We start from the raw sequence: 14,839 nt of genomic DNA on the forward strand, positions 1-14,839 counted from the left end.
CCTGCACCTTGAATTGGGCTCGGAAAATAAATGGCAGCCAGTGGAGCTCCTTAAACAGAGGGGTAGACCTCTCTTGATAATGGGCCCCGGTTAACATCCTGGCTGCTGCCCGCTGGACCAATTGAAGTTTCCGAGCCGTCTTCAAGGGCAGCCCCACGTAGAGCGCATTGCAGTAATCCATTCTAGAGGTGACCAAGGCGTGGACCACCCCGGCCAGATCTGCCTTCACGAGGTACGGTCGCAGCTGGCGCACAAGTCTCAGTTGTGCAAAGGCCCTCCCGGATACCGCCGACACCTGAGCCTCAAGTGTAAGCGAAGAATCCAAGAGGACACCCAAACTGCGGACCTGTGGCTTCAGGGGGAGTGTAACCCCGTCCAACACAGGTTGCCACCCTATACCCCGATCCGGTTTACGATCGACCAGGAGGACCTCTGTCTTGTCGGGATTGATCTTCAGCTTGTTCTTCCTCATCCAGATCGACACAGCGGCCAGGCACTCGTCCAGCACCCGAGAAGCCTCCTTGGAATTAGGTGGAAAAGAGTAGTAGAGTTGTGTGTCATCCGCATAAAGATGGCACCCAACTCCAAAACTCCGGATGACCTCTCCCAGCGGTTTCATGTAGATGTTGAAGAGCATGGGCGACAAGATAGAGCCTTGCGGGACCCCACAGGTCAAAGGCCAGGGGTCAGAGCAGGCGTCTCCCAGCTTCACCATCTGGGTGCGTCCCTCCAGGAAGGACCGGAGCCACGACAAAACCGCGCCCCCGAGGCCCATCCCAGAGAGACGACCCAGAAGGATACCATGATCGATGGTATCGAAAGCCGCTGAGTATTATGTGTGTATATGCATATATGTATAAATATGTATATACATGTGCATATGTATATACGTCTGTATGTATATATGTGTGTATATAGGCATATAAATGTGTATGTATGTGTTTATATGTATATATGTATAAATATGTATCTGCATATGTATATACATCTGCATATGTATATATATATGTATGTATATATATGTATATAAATGTGTGTGTGTATATATATATATATATATATATATACATATACATATACATACATATATATGTGTGTGTATCTATATAAATAAAAATGTAATGTTCGTTTGTGGGATTAACAGAACTCAAAACCACTGGATGAATTGACACCAAATTTGGACACAAGACACCTAACAACCCAATGTATGTCCTTCATTCAAAAAAATTGATTTTGTTGTTTGGAAGTTGTAGTTGCTGGGATATATTTGCATTCACTGGACCAAATTTGGCGCAAATACCCAATATGCCCAAATTTGAGTACTGGTGGGGTTGGGGGGGTTGATTTTGTCTTAGGGAGTTGTAGTTGCTGGGATTTATAGTTCGCCTACAACCAAAGAACATTCTGAACTCCACCAATGATGGAATTGGGCCAAACCTGGCACTCAGGACTTCCATGACCAACAGAAAACACTGGAAGGGTTTGGTGGACATTGACCTTGACTTTGGGAGTTGTAGTTCACCTACATCCAGAGAGCATTGTGAACTCAAACAATGATAGATCTGGACCAAACTTGGAACCAATATTCCATATGTCCAAATATGAACACAGATGGAGTTTAAGGGAAATAGACCTTGACATTTGGGAGTTGTAGTTGCTGGGATTTATAATTTACCTACAATCAAAGAGCATTCTGAACCCCATGAACGACAGAATTGGGGCAAACTTCCCACACAGAACCCCCATGACCAACAGAAAATACTTAAGGGGCCACCCAGTCCAACTCTGTTCACCAGGGAAAGAAAGTGTAATCAGAGCCCTCCTGACAAAGAGCCATACAGTCATATAGATAGGTATGATTCTCACACACACACACAGATATAGTATCATAGATTTGAAAGAGACCCCTAAAGAAGGACTATGATATGTTGCATATTCCAGAGTAGGCAAACCAGAAACAATCCACATCAACACTGACAAAGAAACAACAAGAAATACTGTTTACACACAAGTGGGCCTGAGGGCCTGAGGCCAGGCTGTTAGGAATTCTGGGAGTTGAAGTCCAAAACACCTGGAGGGCCGAAGTTTGCCCATGCCTGGTCTGGGGCCTTGGGGACTCCATCTCCCGTGATGCTCCGGGAGGCAGGGGCGTCACGTGACACCCGTTCTTCGCCTCCTCCCCCTTGGCCCCGCCCCTCCCTCCCTCCCTCTTTCTCTCCACAGCCGGGTCACATGACCGCGGGCCCCTTTCGCCTGCCGGCTTCCCCTCCTCGGCCGCGGCGATGGCGAACGTCTCGAAGAAGGTGTCTTGGTCCGGGCGGGAGGCCGAGGGCCGCGGGGAGGCCACGCCCCTCCTGCTCAACGGCGCCAGAGGGAGGCAGGTGAGGCGGCGACGGGGGCCGCGGGGGGACACCCTTCCTCTTCATCATCATCTTCTTCTTCTTCTCTGCGCAGGCGCAGTCCCCCTCCCTTCTTTCCTCCTTGCTGCCAAAAGGGGGCTTCTCAGGCACTGCACTTTGGCCACACTTTAATGGCTCACTGCTAGGGAACCCCAGGGGGCTGTAGTTTCCCAAAGGGCCTTGAGCCTCCTCTGCCAAACTACAAATCCCAGTGTGCAGTGAGCCTTTACAAAGTAGGACTGTTAGGAATTATGGGAGTTGAAGTCCAAAACAGCTGTAGTTCCCAAGGGCCTTGCACCTCTTCTGCCAAACTACAAATCCCAGGGCTCCCCTGGCAGTGAGTCTTTACAAAGTGGGACTATTAGGAATTATGGGAGTTGAAGTCCAAAACACCTATAGTTTCCCAAGGGCCTTGCGACTCCTCTGCCAAACTACAAATCTCAGGGCTCCCCTAGCAGTGAGCCTTTAGAAAGTGGAACTGTTAGGAATTATGGGAGTTGAAGTCCAAAGCACTTATAGTTTCCCAAGGGCCTTGCGCCTCCTCACCCAAACTACAAATCTCAGGGCTCCCCTAGCAGTGAACCTATAGAAAGTGGGACTGTTAGGAATTATGGGAGTTGAAGTCCAAAACACCTATAGTTTCCCAAGGGTCTTGCACCTCCTCTGCCAAACTACAAATCCCAGGGCTCCCCTAGCAGTGAGCCTTTAGAAAGTGGGACTGTTAGGAATTATGGGAGTTGAAGTCCAAAACACCTATAGTTTCCCAAGTGCCTTCCGTCTCCTCACCCACACTACAAATCCCAGGGCTCCCCTAGCAGTGAGCCTTTAGAAAGTGGGACTGTTAGGAATTATGGGAGTTGAAGTCCAAAACACCAATAGTTTCCCAAGGGCCTTGCACCTCCTCTGCCAAACTACAAATCCCAGGGCTCCCATAGCAGTGAACCTTTACAAAGTGGGACTTTTAGGAATTATGGAAGTCCAAAACACCTATACTTTCCCAAGGGTCTTGTGCCTCCTAACCAAAACTACAAATCCCAGGGCTCCCTTAGCAGTGAGTCTTTACATAGTGAGACTGTTAGGAATTGTGGGAGTTGAAGTCCAAAACACTTGGAGGGCCTAACTTTGCCCATGGCTGGTGTAGACACACTCGGAGAAGGCCTTTCCAAACTACAACTCCCAGAGTCCCGTGGCAGGGGTGTTTCGAACTGCATTCATTCCGAAGTGCAGAAACATCATCCCCCTTATCTTGCGCTGAACTAGTGTCCAGTCATCTACACTGTAAATTTAATCCAGTTTGGTCCCACTTGGACTGCCATGGCTCAGTGCTATGGGAACCTGGGAGTTGTGCTTCTGTACAACTGGAGACCTTGTCAAACTACAACTCCCAGGATCTAGCCCAGGCACGGGCAAACTTCGGCCCTCAGGGTGTTTTGGACTTCAACTCCCACAATTCCTAACAGCCGGTAGGCTGTTAGGAATTGTGGGAGTTGAAGTCCAAAACACCCGGAGGGCCGAAGTTTGCTCGTGCCTGATCTAGCCTTTGGCTGAGTATCAGATGGAGGTCACGAAACAGCCTCTCATGAAAAGGCTTCCATTGTTTCCAGGGGAAAATCACATGCTATTGATCTTTTTTAAAAAAAAAATGGGAAGAGTCAGAGGAGGCATCTAAGCAGAAAGAATGCCGCTTGAACCACTCAGTGCTATGGGGCCCTGGGAGTTATAGTTTTGCCAAGTTCTTCATAGCCTCCTCTGCCAAAGAGGGCTGTGTTTTCACCAAACGACAACCTAAAGATGAGGAAGAACTTCCTAAACGTTCAGATTTATCTGACTGTGGACAACGCGGCAGATTCTGAGTCTCCTTCTCTGGAGGTATTTCCAGTGTGCTGGATGGTCATCTGTCAGGAGGGATCGGGTATTGGGTCTTTGATTGTAGGTGAACTATAAATCCCAGCAACTACAACTCCCAAGTGGCAAAATCAATCCCCTCGCAACCCCACCAGTATTCAGATTTGTGCCAAATTTGGTCCGGTGAATGAAAATACATCCTGCATATCAGATATTTACATTGCAATTCATAACAGTAGCAAAATTACAGTTGTGAAGTAGCAACGAAAATAATGTTATGGTTGGGGGTCACCACAACATAAGGAACTGTATTAAGGGGTCGCAGCATTAGGAAGGTTGAGAAACACTGGCTTAGACTGATTGGCACATTGGGCCAAGGGACATCTGTACTATAAAATTAAAATATGTTGCCTTGAGCTAACTGGATGCAAAGCATTGTTGTTATTGTTGTTGTTATTCCTAATACCCTGCCCTACAATCTATCTATATATATAAAAATGCTCTCTGCATAATGAGTACCTTAAAAACAAAAGAACCAATGAACAAAATTACATCTCACAACACAAGGAGTGACCATCTCTCAAAAAATTATGATTTTGTTATTTGGGAGTTGTAGTTGCTGGGATTTATAGTTCACCTACTATCAAAGAGCATCCTGAACTCCACCAACGATGGAATGGAACCAAACTTGGCACACAGGACTGCCATGACCAACAGAAAACACTAGAAGGGTTTGGTGGGCATTGACCTTGAGTTTGGGAGTTGTAGTTCACCTACATCCAGAGAGCACTGTGGACTCAAACAATGATGGATCTGGACCAAACCTGGCAAGAATACTCAATCTGCCCAAATATGAACACTGGTAGAGTTTGGGGAAATTAGACCTTGACTCTTGGGAGTTGTAGTTGTTGGGATTGATAGTTCACCTACAATCAAAGAGCATTCTGAACTCCATCAACGATAGAATTGAACCAAACTTGGCACACAGGACTCCTCTGACCAACAGAAAGCACTAGAAGGAATTGGTGGGCATTGACCTTGAGTTTGGGAGTTGTAGTTCACCTACATCCAGAGAGCACTGTGGACTCAAACAATGGCTGTTAGGAATTATGGGAGTTGGAGTCCACTTGGGAGTTGTAGTTGCTGGGATTTATAGTTCACCTACAATCAAAGAGCATTCTGAACTCACCTACATCCAGAGAGCATTGTGGACTCAAACAATGATGGATCTGGACCAAACTTGGCACGAATATTCCATATGCCCAAATATAAACACAGATGGAGTTTGAGGGAAATACACCTTGACATTTGGGAGTTGTAGTCACTGGGATTCACAGTTCACATACAGTCAAAGAGCATTCTGAACCCCAAGAACGACAGAATTGGGGCAAACTTCCCACACAGAACCCCCATGACTAACAGAAAATACTTAGGTAAAGGTAAAGGTAGTCCCCTGACATTAAGTCCAGTCATGTCTGACTCTGGGGTGTGGTGCTCATCTCCATTTCTAAGCCGAAGAGCCAGCGTTGTCCTTAGACACCTCCAAGGTCATGTGGCCGGCATGACTGCATGGAGCGCCGTTACCTTCCCGCCGGAGCGGTACCTATTGATCTACTCACATTTGCATGTTTTCAAACTGCTAGGTTGGCAGAAGCTAGGGCTGACAGCGGAAGCTCATGCCGCTCCCCGGAATCGAACCTGCGACCTTTCGATCAACAAGCTCAGCAGCTCAGTGCTTTAACCCACTGTGCCATCCAATCCAACTCCCTTCATCAGGGCAAGAAAACGTAATCAAAGTCCTCCTGACAAAGAGCCACCCAGTCATCGAGATAGAGATAGATAGATAGATATGATTCACACACACAGAAAGATATAGTATCATAGATTTGAAAGGGACCCTTAAAGAAGGACAATTATATGTTGCATGTTCCAGATTAGGCAAACCAGACAATCTTTACATCAGCACTGACAAAGAAACAAAGAAATACTGTTTACCCACAAGCATAAAGAAATTACATATATTAGAAACCAACACTTTCTCATTACTTTATTTTCCAGATCAACAGACTGGGCCACAGCAACGCGTGGCAGGGGACAGCTAGTATGATATATTATCACTAGTACCCCTCTTTTCTTCCTGCAAGGGATTCAATGCACATAAAGCAAGCCCAGATAATATTGTGTTTACAAATGTTTTATATGGGAATTGTCTTTGTACAGTACAAGGTCTTCTCTTCCCAAGAGGGCTGGTGTTTCACCAAACTACAACTCCCAAGGTCCTACAGCATTGAGCCATGGAAAACAAAGCAATGCCAAACTGTATTTATTCTATAGTGTAGAATAGATACTTTCTTTTTTTGACCTTATTATTGGGAGCGGTCCTCTTGTGCAAGAAGGGACTTGTTGGTGCTGTATTGTGCAATTTGTGTGCCATTCATCAAGAAATTCCCTTAGACTGAAAGAGGAAGAGAAGGTGCTTACTTATTTATCGTGTCAGGATAAACTCGACCAGTGGTTCTCAACCTAGGGTCCCCAGATGTTTTTTGCCTACAACTCCCAGAAATCCTAGCCAGTTTACCAGCTGTTAGGATTTCTGGGAGTTGAAGGCCAAAAACATCTGGGGACCTCAGGTTGAGAACCACTAAACTAGACAGTTGTATTACATTTTTAACAAAACAAACAAACAGGCAGACAAAAGACAAATTTTGCAAACTTGGTAGTTGATTAAATGTCCTTTGACCAGTATCTGGCCACTTGTAGTACCTCTGGTGTTGCCGCAAGAAGGTCCTCCATGGTGCATGTGGCAGGGCTCAGGTTGCATTGCAGCAGGTGATCAGTGGTTTGTTCTTCTCCGCACTCGCATGTTGAGGATTCCACTTTGTAGCCCCATTTCTTGAGGTTGGCTCTGCATCTCGTGTTGCCAGAGCGCAGTCTGTTCAGCGCCTTTCAAGTCGCCCAGTCCTCTGTGTGCCCCGGGGGGAGTCTCTCATTTGGTATCAGCCATTGGTTGAGGTTCTGGGTTTGAGCCTGCCACTTTTGGACTCTCGCTTGCTGGGGTGTTCCAGCGAGTGTCTCTGTAGATCTTAGAAAACTATTTCTTGATTTAAGTCATTGATGTGCTGGCTGATACCCAAACAAGGGATGAGCTAGAGATGTCACTGCCTTCGTCCTTTCACTATTGGTTGCTACTTCCCGGCAGATGTCAGGTGGTGCAATACCGGCTAAGCAGTGTAGTTTCTCCAGTGGTGTAGGGCGCAGACACCCTGTGATTATGCAGCATGTCTCATTAAGAGCCACATCCACTGTTTTAGCGTGGTGAGATGTGTTCCACACTGGGCATGCATACTCAGCAGCAGAGTAGCATAGCGCAAGGGCAGATGTCTTCCCTGTGTCTGGTTGTGATCCCCAGGTTGTGCCAGTCAGCTTTCGTATGATATTGTTTCTAGCACCCACCTTTTGCTTGATATTCAGGCAGTGCTTCTTGTAGGTCAGAACACGGTCCAAAGTGACTCCCAGGTATTTGGGTGTGCTGCAATGCTCCAGTGGGATTCCTTCCCAGGTAATCCTCAGACCACAGGATGCTTGTCTGTTCTTTAGGTGAAAAGAACTTATCTGTGTTTTAGATGGGTTGGGGATCAGCTGGTTTTCCCTGTAGTAGGCAGTAAGGGCACCTAGAGCTTCAGAGAGCTTCTGTTAAACCATCTCAAAGCTCCCTGCTTGAGCAGTAATGGCACGATCATCAGCATAGATGAAACTCTCTGTCCCTCTGGCCATGGCTGGTCATTTGTGTAGATGTTGAACATGGATGGAGCAAGCATGCTCCCCTGAGGCAGGCCGTTCTTCTGTTTCCGCCATCTGCTTCTCTGAGAAGCGGAGAAGCAGCTAATAATAATAATAATAATAATAATAATAATAATTCAGTCCTTTGTGTTTCTCCCCCTGCCCCATCTCTGCAGGTGAATCTACACTGCAGAATGAATGCAGTTTGGCCCCACTTAAATACTGTGTGATCCTGGGAGTTATAGTTTGGTGTGGCCTCAGAAGAGAAGGTGTAAGGCTTCTGAAAATACATACAAATGGCTCTAGAGAACAGGGTTCGAATCCTATCTCAAGAAACACACTGGTTAACCTTGGGCAGGTCACACTCTCTCAGCCTCAAAGGAAGGCACCTTCTCAGGATTATTCTTCCCTGGAAAAAAAAATAAAAACCCTTAGGAATCCATTGGAAGACCTAGAACACGGTCCTTTCGATAGAACACCATTAAAAATCTGAGTCAAACCCAGACAGGCGTCATTGCATCTTCATATGTATAATGTTTCTTTTCTCTTTCTGTCCCTTCAGCTGACTTCATCCTCCTCCTCCTCTTCGCGGCTCGGAGGCCTGAGCAATGTGGACCTCAGCGATGATCAGGAACCGGTCAGTCTAAGGGTTCAAGGGGCTACGCCAGCCCTTCAAGGAAGCCAATTAATGCAGGTTGACCCTGCTTGAACTGGCTCAAGACTGTGGGATCCTGGGAATTGTAGTTTGACACAGTCTGTCACTTTCTCTGCCAAAGAGTACCAAACTACAATTCTTGGGGTTGCATAGCATTGACCTGTGGCAGTTGAATAGGTACTGAATTACATATATGTGCATGTTTGTATATATTCTTACACACATATATACATATACAAATATATATGTATACATGAATATATAGGCATATTTGAATATATGTGTATGTATGTGTATACATATATGCTTATGTATGTATACATATATATGCATATATGTATACACAAAATGCATATATATACATACACACGTACCTATATCTGCGCATACATACATATATACATATACAAATATATGTGTATACATGTGCATAAGAATATATATGCATTCATGAATATATATGTGTATATATGTATGTGTATATATATGTTTACATACATAGACATACACATGTACACAAATCTACAGACATGTACCTATATATGCACATACATATAAACATATATATGTATGTGTATATGCTATACACACATGTACACATACATACATATACATATATTCAAATATGCCTATATATTCATGTATACATATATATTTGTATATGTATATATGTGTGTAAGTCATCTGTGGGTAGATTTGTACTGTTAGAATGAGTGGTGTTTGGCATTGTTTTAATTGCCATGCCTTCAATGCTATGGTATCCCGGGAGATGTAATTTTCCAAGATGTTTAGACTTCTTTGCTCAAGATTCCCAAACTACAACTCCCAGGATCCCATACTATTGAAACCATGGCAATTAAAATATTATTTATTTATTTATTTATTTACTATGCTTGTATACCGCCCCTCTCAGCCCGGAGGCGACTTGAGGCGGTTTACATTTGGCAATCAATGCCCCACAAGATAAAATACAGTAAAAAACAATTACATATAGTATAAACTGTATAAAAACAATAACAATAAACAATTAAAATAATAAAATACACTTCTCAGCATCTCATCAATAGGCTGAAACTGCATGCATAGATAGATATATTTTTGTGTATGTATGTATGTATATGTGTGTGTAAAGTTATCTATGGGTGTGTCCGCACTGTGGAATGGCCCTGGCTCAATGCAGTGGGATCCTGGGAGTTGTAGTTTTATAGATCTTGAGTCTTCTCCCCCAAAGAGTGCAAACTACAGCTCCCAGGATCCCATAACATGGAACCATGGCAGTTAAAGTGGTGCCAAGCTGCATTCATTACAGTGTAGATGCCCCCTGGGAAACAGACAAATAAATAAAAAGTTTGGGGTTCAGTGACTGGGTTCACTAACTCGACTGTTGTCTTTTTCTTGCAGGAAGCAGATACCACAAGGCTCTTTCCACATGAGATCCCACACAGTGAGAAGCTACTCTCTCTCAAGTATGAGGTGAGACAGGAAGGGAAGGTTTTGGGGAGAAAGAAATTAGGACTTCTTATAATTGGGAGGTACCCCGAAGTGCATCTAGCCCAACCCATTCCTCCAGACAGGAATCCATAAATAAAGCTCTCCTTTTTCTCTCCGTGCAGAGCTTGGATTACGACAACTGTGAAAACCAGCTGTTCCTGGAGGAGGAGAAACGCATCAACCACACGGTGAGTCCCAAACTACAACTCCCAGGGTCTCATGGCATTGAGCCATGTCCGTTCGAGCGCAGGGTAGTTGCACCTTGTGTCTCCCAGAGAATGTGGGGCTCAAAAGGCAACAGATAGCCCCATTTAAGGGCTCTCTTTACCCCACTTTCTGCATCTGCACAGGCCTTCCGGACGGTGGAGATCCGGCGCTGGGTCATCTGCGCCATGATCGGCATCCTGACTGGCCTAGTGGCCTGCTTCATCGACATCGTGGTGGAATACTTCGCCGGGCTGAAGTACAAGGTGGTCAAGGGCAGTATCCTTTGGCTGGATTCTTTAGTCTTCTTCCAACTGAAAGAGAACTAGGGCTTAAGGTAGTTATGAAAAAATACCAGCCTAGATGAGGGTGAAAGACAAAAGGGAACATTGAAGTGGAAATTTACCAGCTGGAAGAAAGCTCAGACTAGGGGAAAGTTTAAAAGGTTTTTGCATAGAAACAAGCAGGCACAATAGGGGGGAATTTACTAGGAGAAAGTTGAAAGAAATGCCAAGCAAGAAGAGGGAGAAACAAAGGGAATCGGAGGAAAAACAGACCCTGATAACCGCTGGCACCAAGGGAAGAGAAGAAAGGGAAAGAGAAGTGTGAATAAAATAGCCTGAGTGCGCATGCTCAAGGTTGTTGACAGTAAAACTAAACCACTTTGAGTCTCCTTGTGGAGAAAAAAGCAGGGTATAAATAAACATAATAATAAACATAATAATAATAAACATAATAAACATAATAATAAACATAATAATAATAATAATTCCAGGTGACAGCAGGATTGAAGAGAACTGGAAAAGCTGACACAATACAAGGATTTAAAGACTATTTATTTATTTATTTGTCGTGTCAGGGGAACCAGTCAATTATATTACATTTCTAACAGAACAAAGCAAACAAACAGACAAAATACAAAATGTATGAGTTTGGTAGTTGATTAAATGTCCTTTGACCAGTATCTGGCCACTTGGAGTGCTTCTGGTGTTGCTGCAGGAAGGCAAAACCTGTGCATGTGGCAGGGCTCAGGTTGCATTGCAGCAGGTGGTCAGTGCTCCTCTCCACATTCGCATGTCGAGGATTCCACTTTGTAGCCCCATTTCTGAAGGTTGGCTCTGCATCTTGTGGTGCCAGAGCGCAGTCTGTTCAGCACCTTCCAAGACTGAACTGCAAAGACTCTGGCACAAGCCAGTCAAGGTGGTCCCAGTGGTGATCGGTACACTGGGTGCAGTGCCTCAAAACCTTGGCCTGCACTTAAATACAATCAGCGATGACAAAATTACTATCTGTCAGCTGCAAAAGGCCATCCTACTGGGATCTGCCCGCATTATTCACCAGTACATCAAATAGTCCTAGACACTGGGAAAGAATAGTGATCTTGTTTGCTGTGTACTAATCTTGTCATGATAATAATAATAATAATAATACAGTGGTCCCTCACTTATCGCGGGCGTTCCATTCCAGGATCACCCGCAATAAGTGAAAATCCACAAAGTAGGGATGCTATATTAATTGTAATATTTATACATTATTTTAGCATATGCATAAGAAGCGCACATGCACGTCTAGCCCTCGCGCTTCCTTACCCACCTCCAGAACCACGCAGATAGCAGGAGGCCAGGAAGTAGGCCTTCCCCACCACACCTCAGGCCGTCACTTTGCCAGGACAGGCCTGGATGTTGTTGTGGTGACATTGGGGCCTCCAGTAGGCTGAATCCCTGCCCTGAATGAGGAGGAGGACAGCCCGAGCCACCGACAGAATGAGCAAAAAAAGTGACAGGACATGGGGGGCTGCACACTAGCCTCCTTTTCTGAGGCCTGTTGTAATGTAAATATTTTATATTAATATTTATAAAAAATACGCGAAACAGCGAGTTCGCTTAAAGCGAACCACAAAGTAGCGAGGGAACACTGTAATAATAATAATAATAGTTATTATTATTATTATTATTATTATTATTATTATGGTGTGGTACTTTCCTTTACTGCTCCACCCGGCAGGAAGGTTTGGACAAATAAACCTGTTGAATGATTGCCTTGCTCCTAGTGTCTGATCAGATAGAGACCCTAGATGTTTTGGGGCCATAAAGAAAGAGGGACATAGCAGCAGGCTCCAACATAACGTAAGACGAGTTAGCGCCATAGAAACCTATTAGGAAAGTCACACTCTCTCAGCCTCTGAGAAAGGTGATTGGTTGGACAGCTGTAGTTCAAATCCCTGCTCTGCCATGGAAACTTTTTGAGAGTCACACACTCTCAGCCTCAGAGGAGGCCAAGGCAAACCTCATTTGAGCCACAAAACAACATAATCACAATGATGCATACTCAGTGTCTAGAGCTTCTCTCCCTTGACCCACTCTCTGTTCAGATATTGACAAATTCACCCAGACGGGCAACCTGTCCTTTGCGCTGCTGCTCTGGGCCACCCTTAATGCAGGCTTCGTGATGATGGGCTCCACAATCGTCGCCTTTGTTGAGGTAGGCCTCTGCCCTGGATTCTGCTCCTGTCCCACCATCTTGCCATAGATGTGCAATGCATTTTGGATGAAGGATGCTCAACTTGCATTGATCTCAGTGCACTTAGCTGCAAAACTGACCTTCTGTCCCCATTCATACATTATAAGATACACATATTACAGTATTTGTCCCTGGCTTTCAAATGTAATTTCCTAATTGGTTCTTTCATAAAAACATGGGGAAAGTTTATTAAACTACAAAAAAGGTTGTCTTTACATGAGTGACGTCTTGCACCCCATTTTGTTGTAGTTTTTCAATAAATTATCTCATTGAGTTTGAACCAATTCAATATAGTTTGTGGCAGCCACAAAAAAGGTGTTTCTGGAGTAGAACAACTATTGTTCAAGTAAGGACTGCACAATTAAACAGGAAATAACACTTTCAAACCAGGAACAGATTTTTTTTTTTCAAATTTTGTTGCATAATGTTATTCTCTCTCCATAAAGGCCTCCAAAATATGGGATTTTTTGACATCCTGATCTGATTATGTAGGAAAGGAAGCCCCAAACAAGAGTCAGCCCTTTGCAATAAGGGATATTTGGCAACCTTACAGTGGAAAGCTATCTGACCCTCAAGTGACAACCTTGTAAGGGAAAGCTTTCTGATCCTAACATTATAAGAGAAATCCCTTTCTAATAAGGAACAATTGACAGGCTAATAAGGGACTGCTTTGTGACCCTACAGTAATGCAAATCCCTTACAATAAGGAGCACTTGACAACCCTCTAAGGCAGTGGTTCTCAACCTTCCTAATGCCGCGGCACTTTAATATAGTTCCTCATGTTGTGGTGTCCCCCAACCATAAAATTATTTTAGTTGATTCTTCAAAACTGTGATTTTGCTACTGTTATGAATCGTAATGTCAGTATTGGATATGCAGGTTGTATTTTCATTCACTGGACCAAATTTGGCACAAATACCCAATACGCCCAAATTTGAATACTGGTGGGGTTCGGGGGGCGGGGGGATTGGTTTTGTCATTTGGGAGTTGTAGTTGCTGGGATTTATAGTTAACCTACAATCAAAAAGCACTCTGAACTCCACCAACGATGGAATTGAACCAACTTGGCACACAGAACACCTATGACCAACAGAAAATACTGGAAGGGCATTGACCTTGAGTTTGGGAGTTGTAGTTCACCTACATCCAGAGAGCACTGTGGGCTTAAACAATGATGAATCTGTACCAAACTTGGCATGAATACTCAATATGCCCAAATGTGAACACTGGTGGAGTTTGGGGAAAATAGACCTTGATATTTTTATTTATTTATTTATTTACAGTATTTATATTCCTCCCTTCTCACCCCACAGGGGACTCAGGGCAGATTACAATGTACATATACATGGCAAAAATCCAATGTCATAGACCAGGGGTCCTCAAACTAAGGCCTGGGGACCGGATACGGCCCTCCAAGGTCATTTACCCGGCCCTCACTCAGGGTCAACCTAAATCTGAAATGACTTGAAAGCACACAACAATCCTATCTCATCAGCCAAAAGCAGGCCCACACTTCCCATTGAAATACTAATAAGTCCATATTTGTTTAAATTGTTCTTCAGTTTAATTATTGTATTGCATTTAAGTGTTTTTTGCACTACAAATAAAATATGTGCAGTGTGTATAGGAATTCATTCATTTTTTTTCAAATTATAATCCGGCCCTCCAACAGTTTGAGAGACTGTGACCTGGCCCTCTGTTTAAAAAGTTTATGGGCCCCTGTCATAGACACACAGCATATATAGACAGACAGTCAGAGGCTATTTAACATTCCAACATTTTCTGGCCACTAGGGCAGCTGTCGCTTTCACTGTCCATCCGTAACACCGATGAAGTACTTCTTCATTCCCCACATGTTTGCTGGAGATTTTTATGGCCTCGTAAATTAGTTAAATCAGCTTCCCCACAAAGTGGTACCTAAATTTCCTACTTGACAGATGCAACT

At 44.3% G+C, this 14,839-nt stretch overlaps 1 protein-coding gene across 1 annotated transcript in view; it reads left to right on the forward strand.

The window, feature by feature from the left end:
* Nucleotides 1–2,198: 2,198 nt before the first annotated feature.
* The window catches only part of LOC137097920 (H(+)/Cl(-) exchange transporter 7-like), a 36,708-nt gene continuing 24,067 nt past the window's right edge, over nt 2,199–14,839 (forward strand). The window contains exons 1-6 of the mRNA XM_067473382.1: nt 2,199–2,381; nt 8,587–8,661; nt 10,081–10,152; nt 10,293–10,358; nt 10,521–10,653; nt 12,746–12,855. Of these exons, the coding sequence (XP_067329483.1) occupies nt 2,283–2,381; nt 8,587–8,661; nt 10,081–10,152; nt 10,293–10,358; nt 10,521–10,653; nt 12,746–12,855 (555 nt within the window). The 5' untranslated portion in view covers nt 2,199–2,282. The remainder of the gene's footprint in view (nt 2,382–8,586; nt 8,662–10,080; nt 10,153–10,292; nt 10,359–10,520; nt 10,654–12,745; nt 12,856–14,839) is intronic.

Source organism: Anolis sagrei, chromosome X (genome assembly GCF_037176765.1).
Source record: "Anolis sagrei isolate rAnoSag1 chromosome X, rAnoSag1.mat, whole genome shotgun sequence".
Classification (NCBI taxonomy): Eukaryota; Metazoa; Chordata; class Lepidosauria; order Squamata; family Dactyloidae; genus Anolis; species Anolis sagrei.